The sequence below is a fragment of the Denticeps clupeoides genome, chromosome 7 (assembly GCF_900700375.1).
Source record: "Denticeps clupeoides chromosome 7, fDenClu1.1, whole genome shotgun sequence".
In the NCBI taxonomy this organism is placed as follows: domain Eukaryota; kingdom Metazoa; phylum Chordata; class Actinopteri; order Clupeiformes; family Denticipitidae; genus Denticeps; species Denticeps clupeoides.
Window position 1 is genome coordinate 14,174,392 of NC_041713.1, and position 22,426 is coordinate 14,196,817.

Consider the following 22,426-nt stretch of genomic DNA (forward strand, 5'->3'; position numbering starts at 1 on the left):
CACTCGCTGCGGTTTAGATGGCAGTAAGACAAAAAAAAAAAAAAAAAAAGCACATTGTTCATGTGACTTCTACAAAAACCATTACACAGAAATAAGGTACAGAACAATATGTTACAATAGAACAAACGATAAATTATATTATACAGTTATAATGCCAACAAGTCGAGCACATATCCATAAAAAAGCAGCCTGCTCCCAGTAATATGAGACAGTTTGGTAAATATACAGACAACAATAACATGGACAAAAATAAAATGTGTGTATGCATGTTTACAAGGTTAGTCCTCCACAATAAATGCATAATGAATACATAGTAACAGAAGTGAGTGATACACAAACACCACTGAGAGTTCGGGACAAACTGAGCTAGATAGTGTATGTAGTTTAAAGGAAACACCGCAAAATTTAGTTTGCATTTGTTATGCGCACAACCTCCTTTAGTTAAAATCTCAATAAACCGCTTTTGGATGTTGCCAATTCATATTTGTCTTCAAGGATAAAAAAAATCTTTATAATTTCACCTCTAGCAGGATTAGAGCCTGCTCTGATCACAGCCTTCACAGTACATAACTTAAAGCTCTCACTCCCCTGGGAGGCCTGAGTAGGTCTTGGTAGGTCCTCCAGGAAACACACCCTCGGTTTGCTACAGAAGGCGGGCCAAGGCCAGTACTATCCCAACAGCGCCAGCAGAGGTCACTAGCTCACAAGAGTCGAGGGTGGGGAGTCACACAATTAGTGAGATTTTCCACATACTATATTGGCAGTGATGTCAGCAAAACAGAAAAATTACTAGGGCTTACAAAAGCTATATCTACAGTTAGAAACTTTCTCTGTCTACAGCACCTCAATTGAAAAGAAAATCCCAATGTTGTGACTTTGAAACAAATTCATAGATACTGCAAAATTGTCTTGTGCTTATAAAGCATTCAGATGAAAACAAGTGGTATACAGTCCAATATGACAGGGATTTTCTTTTTAAATGAAAAAAAAGAACGTGTACATTTGTCTTCCCCACCTAAAATCCATGCAAATTGGGATTAGGTTACCATTAGTCAGAGCAGCAATGTATACCTGGGGTTAATAAATACATATATATACTTTAACCCAAAAGGCAATCTAGTGTATTCCATGACATCTTTAATGATTTCAATATGTCAAAAGCCCTTTGGTATAAAACTCTACATGCTGACCTGACTGGTTTCTTCCATCAGGCAGGAGCCAGATGGAAGCCCCTTCACAATCTCAGCAAGGCATTAGACTCAGATACAGTTGAAACCACCACAAAAAAAAAAAAAAAAAGGTTCATGTCTTTGCAACTATAATTCAAAATGAAATTTAATTTGTACAATTTACCCTTGCAATCTCCATATAGAAAGTATTTTTCTAATTATGTTTATTTTGGACTGGAGAGGAAAGTCCCAAGCCCCCCAGCAGTTCTGTCATCATGGCAGGTATCTAGCATCAACATTTTCCATGAATACTCAAAAAGCTACAACTACCCTAGGAGTAGATAAGTGATGAGTTAGTAAAACTGATAACTGTAAGGTTCACGTGAACCCAGGCCTAGTGAAGATGTTTTAATAAATCATATTTTCCCTAATTCCCTTTGTTCCTTCTATGTCATTAAAACATTTTCCACACATATAAATAAACCAGACCACTACAAATAACACAGTTCAGATTGTTCGGTAACTTGTTAAAATAGTAACTTGAAAAGCTAGGCAGTTGAATACTAATCATTAGTATTGATTAGCTAAATCAAACAGTCACAATAAGAAAGAAAGGAAGCTGTGCAAAGTGAGAGCTTTACAATAGCACTGAATTAAAACAAATCCCATTTACCCAAAATTTCACAATAAGTCCAGACTGATCGCAGTAGAAAAACAGAGGCTTTGTATAAAAGTGGAGCTGTAAGATATGCAAACCAATTTCCTAGCATGAATTAAAAAATAAAAAAAAACCCTGGCTTCACTGTGAAGACAGGAACAACTCTTCAGCAATAAATCCATAGTGCGCACCTTGACGTTTGTTTAACTTGGTACACACCCTAAAAAACTGCTCATCATTTGTGTCTGGAGCTAAGGACTAACGGTGAGACAACAGTCATAAATGGGGGTGGAGAAAAGAAAACAGAATCAGGGTAGAAGGGAGAAAAAAAACGGTGTGTGCAAAATCCCTGCTGAAAATGTCTAAATCATTGCTATGTAAACGGATAGTTCTCTAAACTGTGTCTGCGTAAGCGTACTGTAAATACACATAGTGTATATGCACTTAAGTAGAACAAATATTTTGCTTTCATTAAAAGGGTTGGCTTTAATGATTACAATACATTGCTAGACTAAAATTATGAAAAAGGAAAAGTGGAACAATAGGATAGAAACCCAAAATTTCCAAGCTTCTGATAAAGGGAAGAAGTGACCCAATGTTTCAAAATCAGCACCCTGCTAGAACGCCAAGCTGAATTACAGCAAAGTGCAGGTTACTCACGCACAGAAACAGTTACTGGAGGGGATTTGTTAAAGAAAATGTAGAAAAGGGAAAATATATATATGTATATACATATATATGTATATGATGTATCTCGCTGTATGGTACCTACCTCAGACAGGCTGAAGTGAGCATCTCCTTATAAAAACTGTAAACACCACTGCTACTCCAAAAAAAAAAAAAAAGTCTTAAAATAGCACATTGGTCAGGGGGGCACAACAGACTAAACTGTTTATACAATAGAGGGAGGGGCTTATGGAGAATAGGTGGGGCAGAAGGAGGGAACAAAGGTAGAAAGCTCAGGTTCTTCCTCACAAGAGGAAGGGGTTGGTAGCGCCACCAGCCTGTGCAGCTGCCCCTGGGGGCTGTAGCCCCCCACTCATGAGGGGCTGGGGCATAGACATAGAAGATGTGATGCCCATGGCTGGCATCATGGAACCCACAGGTGCTAGAGGGGCCACACCAGCCATGGGCATCACAGTGACTATGCCAGTGGGGGGCAAGGATGACAGGGGCATGGGGTCTGCGCTTCTTGGGGGTATACTGCTGAAGCCTTGGCTGCTCATCATAGGGCTCACTCTCATCTGGTTGAGGGTAGGTGGCTGTGGCTGGTTGACCTGGAAGGGATTGACCTGTGGGGCAGAGGCTGGTGCTCCTCCTGCAGGCAGGACAAAAAAATAAAGAAAATTAATGAATTCCTGATGGTCACATTCAATAAATGAAAAACATAACTTTTATGCAAAAATTTCTTTAGAAATGTCTATTTTTAACAAAAGTAAAACTAAAGACCCTTCTATTCTAAATAAAGATATCTGCCAGACTGTGGAGGCAGTTTGGAGCCCTAATAAGTCAGATTTCAGCAGACTGTCTCTGGATTAGGGGACAGTCTCAACATACCGGCTGCCAGGAATGGGTTGGAGACTGGAGCTGGCTGTGGTGGTTTGGTGACCAGAGAGTCGAGGTTCACCAGTGCTGCATTGGGTCCCAGGAAGGACTCTGGGGTTTTCCTGATAGGGCCACTGGTATGCAGGTCAAACAGATCAGGGCTGGCAGAGGTGTTGGTCTGGGAGGGAAGGGCGGACTTGCCTTTACTGTCTCCTGTAATAACACACAAAATGAGCATCAGCAACAGACACGCCCATCAGCCAGAGCCAGTAACACCTGCTCATCACACACACACAGTATACATAACCTGAGATCGAGGGAAGGTAAGAAACATTTACAGTATAGTCTGTGAATGCAAATACACTGGGGAAAACATAGCAAGAACATACAGTTTCTTTCAATTTCTTAATTTTGTATAAATGAACTGATAAAATTAGTTATTAGAGAGATATGTGACATGGATTGAGCATATAAGTCTCCACAACCTAAGGGTAATGATGATTCCAAAGGGTAAGCTCACCGGTCAGAGCTGAGGAACGGAGACGGTCAAAATCTGACAGGTCCTCTCTGGAAGTACCGTTAGATGTGCTGAAAGGATCAAAGCCTCCTGCAAAGTGAAAGACCAAACTAGGTTTAATTTTCTGGTTTTCTAACCCGCCCACCTTTTTTTGTTTCCAGTGGGGTTTTAAGGGAAAACAGAGCCTTGGGCTTTCACTGTGATGTGTGTTAAGTTACAGTTCACCACTCCAGGAATCAGGCAACGATAATATTTACATGCACTACATTACATGGCACTTAAATTTGACTTTTGTGACCAAGCGGACACATTTATGAAAAAAAAAAAAAAACTTCAAAGAACCAATTCAAAGCAACAAGTGAATTTAAAATAGCATTTTAACCACAATAAAATCACGCCAGAATACCAATGGTCTGCTGACTACAGTGGTACTTTAATTATTTGTCATTGCTCAAAATCCTCTAGCATCTCACCTGTGCCGGGAGCTTTGGGACGTGTGGTGGGTCCGGTGGACCAAGGGTCAGACACTGCAGGGGCAGAGCTGGGCCCCCAGGGGTCACCGCTTTTCAAAGGAGTGGCAGAGGCTGAGGATATACCCCACGGGTCCACAGGAGCTGCTGGCTTGGGGGCCACACCTGATGGCATACAAAGAAGTGTGAATCACAATGGGTGGCTTTGCAGAAGGGTCATCTGGTCATCCCAGATTTGTGCTACAGACTTGAATAATTTTAAGCAATAATTTTAAGCAAAAAATCGAATCATGATTTATTTGTCAAATATCATGATTGCAATTTTTATTTACGATTATTCACTATATTATGCGTAAAACTGTAGAATAAGCGTACACTGAAATATAAGTGTGAGCATCCTTGTTTGCGTTTAAGTGGCCGTGGCTTTAACATGGGACATCTGATTGGTGAGCATCAGGACAATGTGATTAGCAACGGGGCGTGGCATGTGCACCCTCGTGCACGGCGGGCTATAGCCATTTTCAGACTAAATGCGACATGCGCTGCGCTTTGCTCTGAAACCAATTATCTTCGGTGGCTACATGGTGCAAGAGCTCTTCTGCCTGCCTCCCCCACTTCCCAGGGGGTCACAATGCTCCAGTCTCTCGCTCACTGTGCATGTCCTGCAGCAACCCTGATATTAACCGATGGAGCAGAGTGGGGTGGTTTTCGCTTTGTTTTCAATATACATCGTTCATCCCTACAGCTGTTCAGAAGAATTTTTGGTATTTCAAATATTCCCAAAATTCAGTTTCTGGGGAAATCTGAACCTGCCTCAAGAGTGGTCCTAGTTTCTCGACCCTACAGTCCTGATCCCAGATCAGTTTTAGGAGAACAGGAGCGCAGTGTAAGATGAACTCCACCTGCATATCTGCATACTGAGGCCCTTTGTTTAGAGAAGACAGGAATGCACCGCCACTGGCCCAGCCACATTTCTAAGCAGCCAAGAGAGGGAGACAAAAAGGAGGAAGAGGAGGGAAACAGAAAGACAGGCTCTGACAGCCTGGAGAAAAGCCATCTGCCTCTGTGCTTGAAACACATGTACAGTCCCAAGCGCTGACAGGAGACTCGATCACCATGTCTGGAACATTTGTTCTCTGGCGTTTTCCCTTCGCCGGCCCTGATGTTTCATTTACACCTTGGCAAGTCATGCTGGGATTTTTGGGGAGATATTTAATTAACCTTTCCGGTCCACAACTCTGTAGGCAAAAACACTCTAGAATGTAGCGTGTTTGAATTGCAAAATTTACTTTACTGTCCAATATTGCATCTAGAATGCCAAAGGAAAAAAAATAATAAGATGCCTCTTCCGACTGGTTAACTGTTTATGTCATGTGGATGTGTATGAGAAGACCGTTCCATACTGTATGACTGCCAGGGATCAGACACAGCAGGGGCGGCGGCAGCAGCAGCAGCAGCCGCCGCCGCTGCTCCTGGAGGAACTCCCCAGGGGTCGGACACCGGATCAGCGGAAGCCTCGGGGACCGAGTCCATCAGGTCCATTAGAGATGGCTAGCAGAGAACATAAAGATGAGTCAGACCCACAGCCTACTGACGTCTGGAAAATGTTTTTGGTAATATATTTAGTAATATGTTCCTACGGTGGGAATTATTGCAATGCCCTTATATAAAAAATGAAAAAGTGGGAATTCCACTTCTAACACATTTTTTGCAGTAGATAGAGGCAATATTCCTCACAGCTATGAAAATCATTGGCAAATCATATACCTAATGGATCTGGGATTACTTGAGCGCAAGAACAACTTTTCCTGTAAAAGCATTATTTTTAAAAATCCATATAAATAAAGATTCTCACTGAATTGCCGTTTTGGTTGATAATTAAAATGACAAAATTCTATCAGACAACTCCCAATGTGTCTTTCCCACCTCTTTCTTCTTCTTTATGATTTTTCCCGTGTTGTCTTTACGGCTCTCCTCCAGGGCCATCTGGAGCCGCAGGTCATCCCCACGACGCATTCTCTCCTCCTACACACAGACACACACACACACACATGAGGTCATGTTTACCTCAACACTGTAAAAGGATTTGGGGACTAATGAAACCAATAAATACCAAAGCCTAATTTGAAAGTCACAACAGGTTGCTAAATCTTTTGCATGTGCAAGGAAAGATCACTAACACACAAAGTTCTTGACAAAGTATTAATATTCTCAAAATAAAATAAAAACTAAAAAAAAAAACAAGGCACGTCATTGGTGTTGCAAAGCCAGTGTAAATATAGCCCATATCTTGGTTTTGGTAAGCTGTGGTAAGCTAGTGGGGAGAGCTTTCAGTATTCTCCCAGGGACAGCAGCAGCCTTTCAGAGAACAGAAGCCCGATAAAATACACATAGCAATGAAGCACTTGGCCAGATATAAAAGCAAGAAAAAGGTCAGATTTAGGTTTAGCTTATATAAATATAAACAAGAGAGGGCCCGAGCTCTCAGATGGAGGAAGTTAATAAAGCGGGCCATAATGAGCTCCATTGAGGAGTGACACTGACCACTTTAAACAAGCAGACATGGGAGGGGGTGGAGACGAGCCAGGACATCGCTGAGACAGCGAGAGAAAGGCCTCTAATTGGCTGGCAGTCTACAGGAAGGCAGAGTGGGCGACCCAGAGGAGAAAGCTGTACAGGACAGCAGGAAACTCTCTACACGCATGAAACACACACACAACCAGACCTGCAACGCCCACCTCCTATTCTCTCTAGGGAAATGTAGGAATGATCTGCGGATGCAAACGGGCAGGCCAACGCCATGCACGCGTGTGCACAATCGTTCAGAAGGAGCCGTAATGCAGGTCAGGTCCACAGAGAAACATTGCACTTCCTTCTAGACCAAACTAGAACATAGAAGCACTGAGGAACATGTGCCACTGTACTTATTCCCAGTCTAATTCCTAAAACAGAACTATTATAAGAAGAGACAAACTCAGCGGATCTCTGTAAACTGTAATCAAGGTAAAGGAAAAAGGCGGACGTCCAATCCAATGTTGGATTTAGTGTTTTCTTTCTTCAAGTGCTTAAGATACTGCAGGGAGGTGCGAGCATTCCTCGCCAAGACAAAGAGCATCTCCAATAACATTTAGACAAGGAGAAGGAGAAATAATAAAAAGCAAATCAGTTGGTCTGATCATTTTATCTGCATCAACAAACAGAGCAAGGCACTTTTTAATACTGTCAGTTTAAACAGTGTACTCCTACTGTATAGGAGTCCAGTTAACGTAATATTCAGTATAACAGAATCCAGTACCCAGAATAGATTTTACACAACCTCCTCATGAGTCATTTAATTTACCCCCGACAAGATGCCATTTTTATATTTTTATATATATCATGCACAGTGTTCGAGATGCAGATAAAAATAAACGTACCAGTCCAATTTAATCTGCTGTAAATTATATCTGCAACAATAATGCTCACTTTTTGCCATTTATAGGTTATGTTGCATTTAATGTTAGTGTCCATTTCATTTGGAATTCTAGTCACATTCATGGACTAAAGCAAAATAAACAAATAAATAAAGATATATAGAAAAAAATATATATTATATAAAAAATTATAATAGGAGTTTCATTTCTGTGTAATTATAGTGATATATTATAATATTTATAAAATTACATGGTATAAATTAAATGTACAGCATTATAATAGTTACAATATATTTTTAAACTGTTAAAACCAGAGCAGATTTACTCATAAAACATTTTATAATGCAATTAATGCAATTTCCCACTTGCACTTGTGGGACTAATAAAGGTTTCTTATCTTTATCTTATAACGAGAATCAATATACAGTGGCCCTGTGGTGCGCTTTCTTTCCTTCATATGCACAGAGCTGTATGAAATGTGCTATATTGCTGGCCATTCCAATGGTCAGAGTTGTTGAACGACAGCACGATCAGAATTAAAATTGAGAGGCAATACCAAAATCAACATAAATAATACCAATTCCAAAGAGTCAAACACCGAGAAGGCTGAAACACATTTTTGACAGTTCCCTGTTCTGACCAGTTCTGTGTCACACAGTGTGTTGCCTTCCAGTTCAGATTCAAACAAAAACCCCAGGACCGTGTTTTACGGCTACATTTACAGCATTTATCAGACACCCTTATCCAGAGCGACTTACAATCAGTAGTTACAGGAACAGTCCCCCCCCTGGAGCAACTTGGGGTCTAAATGTCTTGACACAAGGGTAGTAAGTGGGATTTGAACCTGGGTCTTCTGGTTCATAGGCGAGTGTGTTACCCACTAGGCTACTACCACCCTAAAAACACAAACGGTAAGGCCATACTGATCTATGGTACCAGGGGGCTTTCCTGGAGGACAGAGTTGACAGAAATCTGTCTTAATGACCGAAAACTTTAATCCATGCACCTATACATCTATATTCACTGAAGAAAAATAGACCTCTTCATAGCTGGTGGAAAAAGTTGAGGGTCCTGTTTTTTTGTTTAAAGATGCTGACCAGATGGTTGTGTGAGAAAAAATACGCTACGATACCTGCTCAGCTGCCTCTCGGCTCATTGCTAGGGCCAATTGCAGCTGCAGCTCCTCCTCCCCACTGGTCTGGGGCCGGGCCTGCTCCAGTTCTGATGACGCATTGGGCGACGTGGCTAAAAGAGAAAAACACACGTGCAGACATTAGCATACGTGCTGTTCCCAGTCACTGTAGGGCGGGGCTGAAGGATGGGAACCAACGAATGAACACACACTCCTCCCATGTCGCAAACAGGAAACAGTCATTGCAGGATGACACAGCTCAAAGCAGCTATTTCCTAATTCAACCAGTGAATATTTCAACTCTTATTCATCTTTGGACATCTTCTGGGCAGTAGGTGAGACGGTGAAAGGGGAAAGATGTAGCGAGATGTGGCAGCATAAGCAGTTTATAAGCATGGTGCTAAAACAACAGAGGGACAACCTGCCTGGTGCTTTATTGGATTAAGGGGGAAGCCATGTGCCACTGAAATAAACAGGCAGCTCAGGGAATGAATAAAAAAATTCAGAGAGAGAGAGAGAATATATATATGCAGCTAAATGGGAAGAGCACGGGTTGGTGACATTTGTCCATCCAAGGGGGCATAAAGTTCAGACAGTAAAACAAAGTTCTGTCCTTGTATTTATAAACTCTCGGTAAGACTACAATGGATTCTACTTGTCGTGGTGTGCGGCGGTCAAAGTTTGACAAACTTTGAACAAGGCCGGCAAGTGGTGTGCTGTGCCCCCATAATACTACAGTTCATATTTCAATGTACGGTTATTCTGTGTATTAATATTCACAGTATAGTGAAAATTTATTAAATATTGTGAAATTATTGAACTTTCACGATATTTGTCAAATAATTCATGATGAAACTTTTTGTTCACTCTTAGTACAAAAAGCTCTTTCAAAAATAGCCACATAATAGCCATTTAAAGAGCCATGCAGAGAAGCCAGAGAAGGTATTTGTGGTAAACTAAGCCCAGAGCATTTTAAAGCTGCCCCATTACTCAAGGCTGATGGCTGGCAAGCAAACGTGCGGATCAATACGTTGCCTCAGTTCGCCAGTACTCTGACCTCCATCCACACTGATTCATCTTCCAGAAAAAAAGACCCTGACAGGAAGGGCTAAACCTTCCCCAACTGTTTCATCAAGGAAGAGTCTCCTTACCACTGGACCCGGGGGACATGAAGTGGAGGCGGAAACTGTGGGAAGCATCACAGGGGTTCTTGCTGGAGGCTGGTGACATCAAACATGATGCTATAAATGTCTGCAGGCACCAAGCCTTTAGTAGCCCTTGACAGGAATACAGGGTCTGAGTGGCGAGTCAAGTCTGAAAGCTTGGCTCGTACCTCAAACCAGGAGGGCGGGGTTGACGCCACTGTCCCGTTTCCAGACACGAGAGATAAGAAGAAGAGTCAGTCTGCCCCGCCTCCAGTTTATACCAGCAACAAAAGGCCCCTCCTTCACTGAGGACAGATGTATATCAGACCAAATTACTTCCCAGCCCCGCCCATCTGCCTAGTCACCCTGCTAAACCTGTGCCTTTCAACGAGGGATGAGACACTGGAAGCAGGAAATGTATATTATATATATTTTTTTTTCAGGATTAACATTTTGAACATTTGAACTTTTCTATTATTCGGTTACAAAGGTTTCATGACTATACAACTGTCCTTTTAGCAGCATTGTGATCAGTGTGGGGAATGTATTGAAGTAGTATCATCATATCATGGGGGTTTTCAGTGATTTCCACCCAACACACACACACACACTTAGCTGTACATTTCGCTGCCTAAGACCGCTGGACAATCCCTGACCATTTAAAAACGTATACTGTTGCTCCCACGCGCCCAACGCTAATCCAGCAGAGAAGCCTGCTGCTGTGCAGGAATACGTGGCCCTGGTTTAACCCAGCAGCAGTATAAGAAGGTTACAGGTAGGTCGAAAGTCTAATTATAATCTTTCTTTGCTCAGACCTAAAATGAGAGGCAGTCATAAAGAAACTAAAGCGCAGATGACTCATGTTTCTATGATGTCACTCAGAAGGAAACTGCTTGCACATGATGGTCGCTTGACAAATGCAGGTGTTTCCGTCAGCTGCTCACCGAGCTTTCCGTTATGACGGCACGAAGCCCACCGTGACCGACCTTCTTCAGCGTACGCAAACTTTTTCTGAGCAGCAACATATTTATGGTCACCGGGTAGCGTTTTTGTGTCACAAGGGAAAACAAAAAAACAAAAAAACACAAGCATTAAAATTGGCTCGGCTCTGCACACATTCCCACGACTGCGATAAAAATCGGTGTCTATTTTTAACAAATTCCAATGGAAAAACAAGCATGAATAGTGCTGTGGCAGAATGGCTAAACTTACTCTGTGCTATTTGACTACAATTCATTTTGAGTGCTTAACATTCTATGTAGGATGCCATACTGGTTTGCCTTGTATGGTAAGAAACAAAGGGTCAGAAGCATGATGGCCAGATTTTTACCCCCCCCCCCCCCCCATATCACATAAACAAGTGGTTTTATGAGTAAATCTGATTACTGGAAAAATCAAAAGCAAACCTTTATACCTACATACCAAAACATACACAGTTGTCATTTCTTGCGTTAAGATTTTTTTTGTCCAACTCGAACTACAGCATATGGAGTTACTAGCCATTTGGCTTAATTGCAGAACAACTGGATTGTGTATCAAAGATCTGATAAGGATCTGTCTTAATCAGACCCCATTTTAAATGTCTAATGAACAGCGTGCATGCAGAACAATCCCCGGAAAGTTGTGTAGGAATGTAGAACGCAGCCCTACACTTCACACCCCAACTCAATTCCACTCTTCCCCTCTTTTGTTTAATGACTCAGCTGCTTGCGCTTCCGTTTCAGCTCCAGCCGTCTCTATTGAAAGTACACAGCGCGGAGAGGAGGAGAAACTGCAGCCCACCCCCCATCCCCTTCAAAAAAGGGGACGGGGGGTGGGCTGTCAGGGAAAATCCACTCTCTAAAGCTGCATAGGAACCCAAAGTTGTGGATAAGAGGGAATTCAGGTTCCTCCTCGACGCGGCCAAATCAATTCGCAGAGCTCTCGCTTTTATCCGTGAACTTCAGTGAGAATCCCAGTAAATGCACTCGAGGCTGTAAATCACGGGATAACTCTGGTCCTGTTGCCTGGCTCTCTTTGCAAATGTCACTGACATGTCTCAGGGTCTCCCGGGGAAAGGCGATCAAATTCTTTTGTGGCGTGGGGGCTGGTTTGATGGGGAAGGAGGGGGGAGGGCACATCCTCCTTTCCTCCCTGTTGGCTCAGCACAGTGACCCAGAGCCGAGTGCAGAGCGGCGTGCCTTTGGGGGGTTCAGGAATGCACTCTTCCTGTAGGGCGCGCGGCGCTGGCCGGGCCGGAGAGGCAACGTTAGGAGTCCAGACACACCCGCTTTTTTTGAGAACCGGTCCAGTGTGGTTTAGAGAGATGGATGTAGTATCACTGGCCTGTAGGGCCACACTGCTTCACAAACACCCAGCTTAAGGGATTAATCCACATGGGACAGTGAAACTCCGGCTGTAGGGCTGGATGTGGCCGTTACCCAGGGTAACGTCTGGGCACTACGATATTAGTAAATTTATTCTCCAGGCATGAAGACTGTGCACGAGTATTTTTCATATCCCTGTTTTATTTAAATGTACAAGTCCATGTTAACGACCTGGACGCTTATTTCAACTATGACTAAAAACTATTTACTAAATTTCACAATGCACTGCCAAGCCCTACAATAAAACCAGCAGAAGCAGGTCTCCAGGAGACACACTTGAAGTGCAATTATTACCTGGAAATACAAAAGTCCTACAGAAGTGGCTTCCTTTATTCTGGTTACTTTTAACTTATAGTTATGGAGCATATACAGATTTTAGGGGAAAACAAGTAGTTCAACTATTTCAATGACAAATCAATAGCCAGTCCTCCTGGCTAATCATAATAGCAGCCTGCTGGAAGCATAAATGCTAAAACCCTTGATAGCAAAAAGAACTGTCTCATGACAGCGCTAAGAACAACAACAAAAAAATCTGATCTTAAGACCAATAAACTGAATTTACATTTCCACGCTGGGGTTTAAGCAAGCAATTATAATTCCAGTATAAATTGAGCTTTGATTTAATTCGACATACAGCAGCCTCTTTAATCACAGATGGCAGTCATGCAGGGATGCGGCATGTTGTGCCACCGGTGACTGACAGTCATGTCTGGCATAGGGGCAAAAACAACTACTGATGGGCTTAAAATACGCCTGTCCTTGTGTCATGCCCTTCAGTCTGGATTAAAGACAGAGCGAGTCCCTGCATCATTCCTCTCATTCCAGCGCTGAATCAGGACATCCTGCATGATCATACACTTTGTAGTCATATAGAAACTAAGAAAGTTAAAAGACGAGCACGAATCACTCACTGACTCTTCTTCACTCACTAGTCTTGACTAACCGATGGAGCGGAGTCTGGGATTGCATAAACCGCACTGATTATGATATATCGCTCAGCCCTATAGAAGACCATCAAGCAGACATTCTGCTCAGCATAATCTATATTCAATATGGCTGGAAAGATCATTATCAGAGTACGGACCTTTATCAAGAGCTGCGTTAAAAAAAAACATTTATTGTCTTCAAACACAATCATCAACATTTGAATGATATAAAAAGATGTATGGGAATCTACTCACATCCATGATAAGATGCTGGAGACCCCTCAGACCTGCCGTACTCCTCAGAGTAGCTTGTGGAGAGGTTGGGCTGGCTGGATCCTCGGCCAAAGCCAATCTGGCTGTTGCTGCCCACGCTGGTGGCCACCTGCGCCATGCGCTCCTTGGTCTTAAGGGCCTGGGAGCGTTCACCCTTCAGCCGGTCGTCATCCTTCAAGAGAACCACCAGCTGCTTGGACTTCTCCCGCACGTTGATGCCTTGGTCCTTGCCGTCCCGGTCCACGTACTGGAAGTCCTTCAGGGTCTGGATGGCGAATATGTTCTCTTTACATTGCAGAGCCACGCGTTCCGAGCCGGTCTTGATTAGGTAGTCCAACAGGGTTAATGCCTTGTAGACGTGCCGCCAGTTCTTGCCGTGGTCGTTGAGGCGCTTCCAGATCATGCTCATGATCTCAGAGAAGGCCACCACGTTGTACGTGAGATCTGCGATCTCCGACATGAGGGAGCTGGAGGGACCCCATGGGTCGTTGGAGGTGGCTTCCCTCACCTTCTTCTCTGCTTCTGAGTAGTTATTCACTACATTTTTCATCTGTCTCCGAATGGTAGAGCTCGGCATGATGGAGTCTCGTATCTGCGTGTCTGTGTTCTTTTTTTTTTTTTTTATTCGCTTAAAATTTCAATTTGCTCCAAACCTGCACTCCCAGTTTTACGAGTATCCCTGTGCTTCACAGGAGCCCGTTAAAACCATTTCCATAGAGAGAATGGGCTTGGCACGGCAAAATCCTCCATCACCTGGAAAACGAGACCAGAGGGTGATGCACTGACTGCAGAAAAACAAGAAAAAAATAATACAACTTTCTCATATCTTAAATATGATCTAAATGCTTGTTTATACCCTTGTATTTTATTGACTTATCCTTTACAAAGCAGACATGCAGGCAAATGTGAAAATCCACAAATTCCCATGGTCCTGATTTCACAAAAAGGTCCAAAGTGTGCGAGGGCACTTCCTGTCTGCTTGCACTCAAATTTTCTCACTAGACGTTCAGTCAGATACAGAGAAGCAGGTCACAAATGTGCAGGCTGCCATCCAGGTAACACAATGTGTGTGTGATGGTGTGTCAGAGGAGAGCAGAGTCTCACACACTGCTGGGGTGTCCCTATGTCTGACGTGGTTCCCGTTACTCATCTTTACGGTAACATGAAACATGCCTTTGTTCCACTTTTAACTAAATGGTTAAAGGCACCACGACTCTGCTGTTTCCGTGAAATATGGAATACACATCACTCAATGAAGTGTGAATTGTACTGACAATGTATGTCAAATGATATATGACATTAAAATGACTTTCAGACATTTTCAAAATATTGACATTATGACAATGTTCAACAGAGAGGGGAAAAAACAGTGTATTATAAATGTTCCTTAGTATTGGAGCATGCAAAAAGAATAAAGTGACACCAATGATATCAATTTCATTATGTGTATGAACAATGACAAATATTTTGATGTTCATATCCTAGATATTTCTTAATCCTAAAATGAATAATGATATCATAAATTTCCAACGGGGAATCTCGAGCACTGTTTACTGCACCCTTAACAGCGATTACACTGCACACAGTCAGGTTAGATCTGTTCTGAGGGTTTCTTCCTATAACATGGAAATGTGAAACAATTATTTTAAGAAAAACTAGTGCATTCTTTTGTACTTTGTCAATTAATGTAAAATAGTAAAATCATAACTTTGATGGGTTTCATTTAAACAGTTTATTAAAGCATTTATTTACACAGAAAGAGTCATGTGTGAAAGACAAGGTTGTGCTGAGGCACTGCGGACTTCAATTTAGGTAGTCTGTTATAAGAAAAAATGAACATCCTTTTTTGAAATATATATGTAATTTAGAAAATAGATTTAAGTGCAGATGTGTGTGAATCTGTACATTTGGATATTGTAAAGCAGAATGAGCCCACCTACAGCCCACCTGCTGTATATTTTTCTGCATATTGTCAATGCAATAAAAGCAGAATCATGAAAAGCTCTGCATATCTCTCCAATTTTATTCCACAATAGAATTACAGATTTCAGAAAATCTAGATTTTCCCTTGAGGTCTGAGCCCTTGCCGACCAAAGCCACTGGGACACTGGGCTTCCTGCTCCTAAGCTCAGGGAGAATAGAAGCCAATGGAGGCTGAGCACAGAAGCCAAACAACTTGGCACATCCCGTAAATTCATTAAAAGTCAGTGAAATGCGACTCCTGCCGTCCTGCAGAGCGGCCACGGGCCCAGGCCTCCACCCCCCCCAAAGCGGCGCATACGCATGAATGCAGCGGGGCCCTAATGAAACATCTGCTGCTTTAATCACCTCTTCAGTGCCAGCGCACAAGAGGAAGAGAGGGGACACTGTATCTGGCCGGAACAAAGCCCAACTGGCCCTCTCTCACCCCGGGGGCCCAGGAAGCAAGGAGCGCACACAGGGCCGGGTCTGTGCGAGCTTCCCATACGGGTCCGAGCCAGGCACAGCCCGAGAGACGTTGAGGTGTGAAAAGCGCATCACTGATGCACTTTAAGTTTACTTTCGCACCCGACTTGTCTACAGAGTGGTGTGTGATGAGACCAGCACACCAACTACCAGACTACTCTGAGAAATTAAGAAAGATAAGGTTATTGTGATGAGTTAAGTTCTCTGAAAACACCCGCCCCACGTGTTGTGAAATACTTTCGTAACAGTGAGAGATTTCTGCTGTGCGATGTCATAATAAGTCAGATTGTTTTAATGGAACTCGCCAACACAAGTGTGAATAACAGCTGAATCAAAATCCTTACAGTGGATTTACCAGCACCTATGACACAAGAAGATGAGACCAGCGGTGACGTAATGACTTCCACTTGCTGCTTTACTGTGAAACGTAATCGCCGCAATGGAGCAAACTAAACCTCGGTAAGAACCGTTGCCGGTCAGGACTAAAGGAGCAAGGGACTTCCATTTAGTGGGTGGTTAAGTCTTAAGTTAAAAACAACAGTAATCTAGGAAATCAGTTAAGTCGAATCTAATACAATTCACAAATATGAGTGAACAATACTTGCAGGAGTTCACAAATACACAATATATAACATATATACATGACAACACTCAAAAATTGCAGCTACGGTGGTATTATATTCAGTAATAACCTCCTGACTAATATAATGCCTCCCGTGTCAGACAACACAACGGTATTAAAGAACTCAAAATCTGCCACCAGCCAAAAATGTCCCTGTTATAAACACAAACGCGTGGCTTAAAGAGGACAACGGTACGGACATGCAGGTGTGAAGGACGGGCTGCCCCGATAAGGCTGAAACCCAACTCTGCAGGGCGAGACGAGTGCAAACACGCCGCGACCGCACAACCAGCCTCTTCTTTAGTACATGTGGGGTAAATGGAATCTGGCAGAGGTGTGGAGGAGGAGGAGGAGCCAACCACACCCAATGCTATCCAAAGGAGCAGCAGAACCATACATTTCTGTTTTATCAGATCACCAATTAACCAGATATTTGCTCTGAAGTGGCATATGGTTAATAGTGCACTATGGCGAATCTGGTTTAGTTCGGACCACCACGGGCAAATTAAAGACGCCGTGTGCATCTATTTGGAAAATTATCATCCTATGATCATATTTAGCTTAAACAGGAACACGGTGACATTTTTGGGTTGTGGCTTTTAGTCTGTTTGCCGCTCAGATGTGACCCAGCCAGTTCTGTGACTTTGGCATTTCCGCATGCTCCCAAGGTGGCACAACAGCGCAATCTTCACAAATCACATGATGAAATTGGAGGATATGAGGCTGCTCGGTCCTCATACTTCACATAACTTGGGGGCGCGTTTTATGCTACACTTGCAGCCCCTTTTTAAAAGGACGTACAGGGGCTCAACATGCTCCATTGTCTCTCTGAGACCCCAGTGTGGTCCGCAAGACAATGCCAGGGAGCCCGGGACGGGGTCGGCCCGAAGACGCATCTGTCACACGCCGGCCACACAATAGACAATGATTTGCCAGATTTTTATTATTTTTTTTAATTAAAGGGTAAAACAAAGCTCGCGTAACGTGTCCCGTCAAATCAAACCGATTTAGAATAACGCGTCCGGCGGGCCGAACCGGCCACTTCTTGGGAAACACAAGACGTCTTGCGGGACTGTTTTTCCCTCCCACATCACCAACTAATCCTATCGCGAAAACGAGCCGAGCAGAAACTCGATCTTCAGTGGGAACGAGGTCACGGTAACGCTGGCGAGAAACGAGCCCACGACTTCTCCCGCTGTCGAAACTAATACGACATTGTTATGGATTAGGTTTTTTTTTTTTTTTTTTTTTTTGTACGAATGCGACGGCAAGCCAGCGTTAGCTAACAGATGTTAGCAAGGCTACCGGAATTCCCAGCTAGCGGGTTAGCTGGCTAAACACCCAGCTGGGTGCAAATCAAAGTTCAATAGGTTACATCCCCCACGATTAAAGTTAAACTCGCGATTGAAACACACGAAGAGCGACTCGTCGGGAATAATGTTTCGGAGTGAGCCCACAGAACGCGCGGCCGAACTTCCAAGAAAGCAGTTTAAAAAAAAAAAAAAAAAAAAAGTTCAGCGCAGAGAAATTGTTGTTTATTTTGCGTGAAATCTACGCCCGAATATGGGCGCCCGGACCCGGCATACAGAGCCGCGGATTTGGTGGCGGGGGAATCGAACGGTCGACCGGGGTCAGGCTGGCCGTGCCAGGCGCCGACAAGGCTGTGGAAGGCGATTAAATCCACTTTCTGCTTTTCCAGGTCATTTTCACCAGGCTACTTTTACGAAACTTGTAAAGTGCGTGCAAGTTAGTTGACTAAAGCAAACTGTCGTTTAAGCCAAGGTTCAAAGCGGCGATGAAGACGGCAGAGGTGCCTTTTTTCCTTCTTACATTGAACTGCAACGAGTTAAAGAAATTGCCACTTTCTGGGTGCTCGTCGGAGAATCCGCGCACTTGTCCAAATTCTCTCGGTCACCGAAACGACACCGAAACCTCAAATCCGTGGTCCGACCGGGGAAAAATAGCTAGAATTCCCGGCAACAACAGATCCCGCACACGCTCACTGACTTTCCACGGCCGCGCGAGACGCCTGGAAAAGTTAGCCTGGCGACGCGCTAATGCTAACAAACTGTGGGACTCGCTAGGCCGCTAACGGGCTAACGCTAGCCAAGCCGCTTATCAGTTGACGGAAAGAATGTTCGGACGCGCCGCCGCAATTCCGCCAGCCGGAACAAAGTGGAACTTGTTGGACGCGGAGGCCCGGCTAATTCGGCGCGGACCGTCCGTGTCAGGCGAAGCGCAACAACTTACCAGTCCTGTGAAGTTGAAAGTGAAACGCTCGAATGACGGTCCGGGAATACGAACCCGGCATAAGTTCTGGCGCTTGAATGGCTAAGTGTTTCTTTTTTTTTTTTTTGTCTTTTTCAAGGAACAAAGACGGCGCGAGTAAAACTTGGAGGGTGCAGGTTGTTGTTTTCTAAAAAGTCAGACGAGCTCTCGGGCGCGCAGCATGTGTGCCGTGCGGTTAGCTGCCTAGCGGAGCTACACGTCTCCGGCTGCGCTAGTCCGTGACACCCACACTGGCCAACATGGCGGCGGCCGAACAGATCCATTCTCTCCCTGCGAGGGGGGCAGGAGGCGAAGGGTGTGACCGGAGACGACGAGGACGCCGGCGGTGGGGCTGTGGCCACGATGTGACCGAGCCGTCGTGCACCAGACACGGGAGGGGCAGACGATGACGGCTGCTCGGCCCTAATTCGTTTGTAATGATTTTTATATTTGCCCTGTAAAAGTATTGAAGCCCCGAGTAATAAATCGATAAATACATTAGGTACACATGGGTGCCATGTAGGATAATTAGAGACATTCCTGTAAAAAAAAAAACGGACTGGGAACTGTAATTAGAAGTCAGTGTGTCTAGTGCCATTTTTAACTATTATGCGAGACCTTTGCAGGGTAATTAGAGTCATTATTCATGATCATTCCACTGCCACCTTGCATCACATAGGGTTTCTTTTGTTTAAAGAAAAGATCATGCTTTACTTTACAGTTGCTACCTGTTATGGTGTCCATCGTGAAACAACATACAAAAGGTAAAAATAAATGTGATTCTGTTAGTAACGTTTGTAGCCTGGCGGCTGAAATCAAAATATTGACATGCAAGAACACTTTTTAGCTCTCACCATTCCCTGTTTTTCCAATCTGACAGTTTCTCATGTTTTATTTCTGATAAGTGTTGGACTTAAAGATCACATACTGAAGTTACGCTTCTTGGTGCTTTGGCTCAATCATTCTCTAGGAATCCGTTGGCAGAAGGAATATCTCTCTCTCTCTCTCTCTCTCTCTCTCTCTATCTATATATATATATATATACCTCTATTGGTATAAAGTCTCTCTCTATCTATATATATATATATATATATATATAGAGAGAGAGAGAGAGAGAGAGAGTTTAGGGTTTCCTTATTTTCATTAAGCAATGATGTTATGTGTATAGAGAAAAGGTCTCTGTTGTCCTATTGTTTTCTGAGCAGTATTCTGAACACTATATTGTTTTCTGTCTTCAGACTTCTGGATATCAACATTTTAAAAAAAAATGAAACGATTGTCGCTTTCACTTTTTAATAACCATTATTTGTAGATAGCTTTAGAGCATTTGAGAAGGAAGATGAGAAACTAAGTTACCATTACTTTTGCACAGTCCTATATGAGAGAGATGAAGTGGTTGAGCTGCTCGGGTATTTGCTGCCCATTATGGACTTTATACCAATAGAGGGCAGCAAAGCACTAAGTATGGCGGCTGTCAGACTTGAACTCAGGCCCACTGTTTAATTCATGGCTCGTTGTTTACTCAATTAAGCTGCTCAGTAAGACAGTTAAGGAAATTATTCATTATAATAATTTTTTCATCTAAAAACCATCCCAACACAGAGCAACATACTTAACCTAGCAGAGGATGTACTTCCTGAGGCAACTGGGGAAGTACAGTCTTCCACAGGAGCTGCTGATCCAGTTCTACACTGCGGTCATTGAGTCTGTCCTGTGCTCCTCCATCACCGCCTGGTATGGAACGGCCACCAAAAGAGACAGGATCAGACTGTAGCGGACTGTACGGTCAGCAGAAAGGATCACTGGCGCCCCCCTGCCCTCCATCCAGGACTTGTTCCTCTTCAGATCCAGGAAAAGGGCAGGGAAAATCATTTTTATGTACACTTTCAGTAGATATAGTTATTTATAAACAGCACAAACAAATTCCACAACTTGTACAATAACACTTACACACATCCTTGCCCATTGTTGTTGCTTGCTGTTCTTGTTGTTGCTTTTTTTTACTCTGTACTTGAGAGACACCATCTACCGGAATCAAATTCCTTGCATGTGCTTGAACAGCATTGCATCTACCAGGTTTATCTCCTGACCAACCTTCTGGTGTGTGAAACCAAATCAAGCTCTGAATGAAAAGTCCTGAAAGGACAAAAGGACTTTTGGCAGAGAGTGCAAACCATTCATAGCGGACAGGCAGAATGTCAACATTAATATCACACAGCAGAAGGCTCCAATAGGGCTCTGTGTGTCTGAGCTGTAGTCCTCAACACACAGGAAAAGGTTTGCTCATGTTAAATGAACTGTGCTCTTGTTATCTTCTCTTGATGCAGAAAATAAAATTAACGTCATTAGTCAAGAGCAGAATCAATAATGCTGTCTGGCATCAATACAGCATCTGACTGCGTGTTATGTTGTTCATGTTGTAGCAGGATGCATTATAGTACATTATAGCACATAATATATCTTTAACATCAATATTTGGACTGTTGATTTATTTTTGCTCAAAATACTGTAACAAATGTTGGCCTTGCAACAACCATTTAGGGGCAGCAGAACCAAATAGTATACAGATACTATACAAAAATAGTATAAAAGCAAAGTAATTCCTTTAACCTTCTGTGTTTGTGGACAGAAGAAGTTTCAGTGAAGCTGATTTGTCTGTTTAGGGTTCACATTACGTTGCTCAGGGACACAATGGTAGTAAGTGGGACTTACCTGGGTCTTCTGGTTCACCGGTGAGTGTGTTACCCACTAGGCTACAACCATCTATCACACACAGGAGCTGGTGAAAGAAAAGCCTGTGAGGAAAGCTAAGTACATATGTGCTCTGGTTGTCAGTGTGATACCATTTTTTTCATTTCTATAGACCATGCAATCATCTTTCAAACCCAGGACAGACAATGCATACTCACTCTTCCTCCTGTGCGTCCTAACACACCGCCCAGCCAAGGTCAGAGGTCACATTAAGGCCCAGTTATCTGCCAAACCACAACCACCAGCCAGGGCCTGGTTACACATTAAATACACCAAGCAGCGAGTCACCTCAACAAACATCTGTATTTCAGTGGTGTCACTTTTCTCATTAGGGAGTTCGTTGTGGAAGAGCTGTGCGTGACACAAATTTGGTTTTCATCAAAGCAGCCAGAGTTTCCGGCTCTAGTGGTTGTCACACCCTAAGCTTTCTCATCACACAGATCAAGGGTGAGGGAATGAAGCATGACACGTTCTAGGTCACTTAAGGTGCGTTAATCAAAAGCAAATAGAAACGGTAGAAATTGACACAGACATTACTTAACGATGCGTCAAAACATTTAATATTGGTAGTAGCCTAGTGGGTAACACACTCGCCTATGAACCAGAAGACCCAGGTTCAAACCCCACTTACTACCATTGTGTCCCTGAGCAAGACACTTAACCCTAAGTGTCTCCAGGGACTGTCCCTGTAACTACTGATTTGTAAGTCCTTCTGGTTTAGGGCGT

At 43.3% G+C, this 22,426-nt stretch overlaps 1 protein-coding gene across 3 annotated transcripts; it reads right to left on the minus strand.

Moving 5' to 3' along the window:
- Positions 1–56: 56 nt before the first annotated feature.
- On the minus strand, positions 57–19,289 carry epn2 (epsin 2). 3 transcript variants are annotated; one of them, XM_028986055.1, is made up of 10 exons: positions 18,932–19,288; positions 13,597–14,367; positions 8,905–9,017; positions 6,286–6,384; positions 5,763–5,910; positions 4,363–4,524; positions 3,893–3,979; positions 3,385–3,585; positions 2,979–3,145; positions 57–2,906 (listed from the first exon to the last, which is right to left on the minus strand). In XM_028986055.1, exons 2-10 carry the CDS (start codon positions 14,189–14,191, stop codon positions 2,799–2,801), a joined length of 1,680 nt encoding a protein of 559 aa, XP_028841888.1. In that variant the 5' UTR covers positions 14,192–14,367; positions 18,932–19,288; the 3' UTR covers positions 57–2,798. The 3 variants fall into 3 exon arrangements, with proteins under 3 accessions (XP_028841888.1, XP_028841886.1, XP_028841887.1); XM_028986053.1 differs by having other exon boundaries at positions 57–3,145; positions 18,932–19,289; XM_028986054.1 differs by having other exon boundaries at positions 57–3,145; positions 13,597–14,399; positions 18,932–19,289.
- Between the last annotated feature and the right edge of the window lie 3,137 nt (positions 19,290–22,426).

What these genes read in the sequence shown, in the direction of transcription:
- epn2 (XM_028986053.1), bottom strand. Translation starts at nt 14,191, where the DNA reads ATGCCGAGCTCTACCATTCGGAGACAGATGAAAAATGTAGTGAATAAC. An exon ending in GCCGAGAGGCAGCTGAGCAG is followed by an intron (nt 6,385 to 8,904) that starts GTATCGTAGCGT and finishes GTCTGTGTGTAG; the next exon opens with GAGGAGAGAATGCGTCGTGG. An exon ending in TCATAAAGAAGAAGAAAGAG is followed by an intron (nt 5,911 to 6,285) that starts GTGGGAAAGACA and finishes GTTCTCTGCTAG; the next exon opens with CCATCTCTAATGGACCTGAT.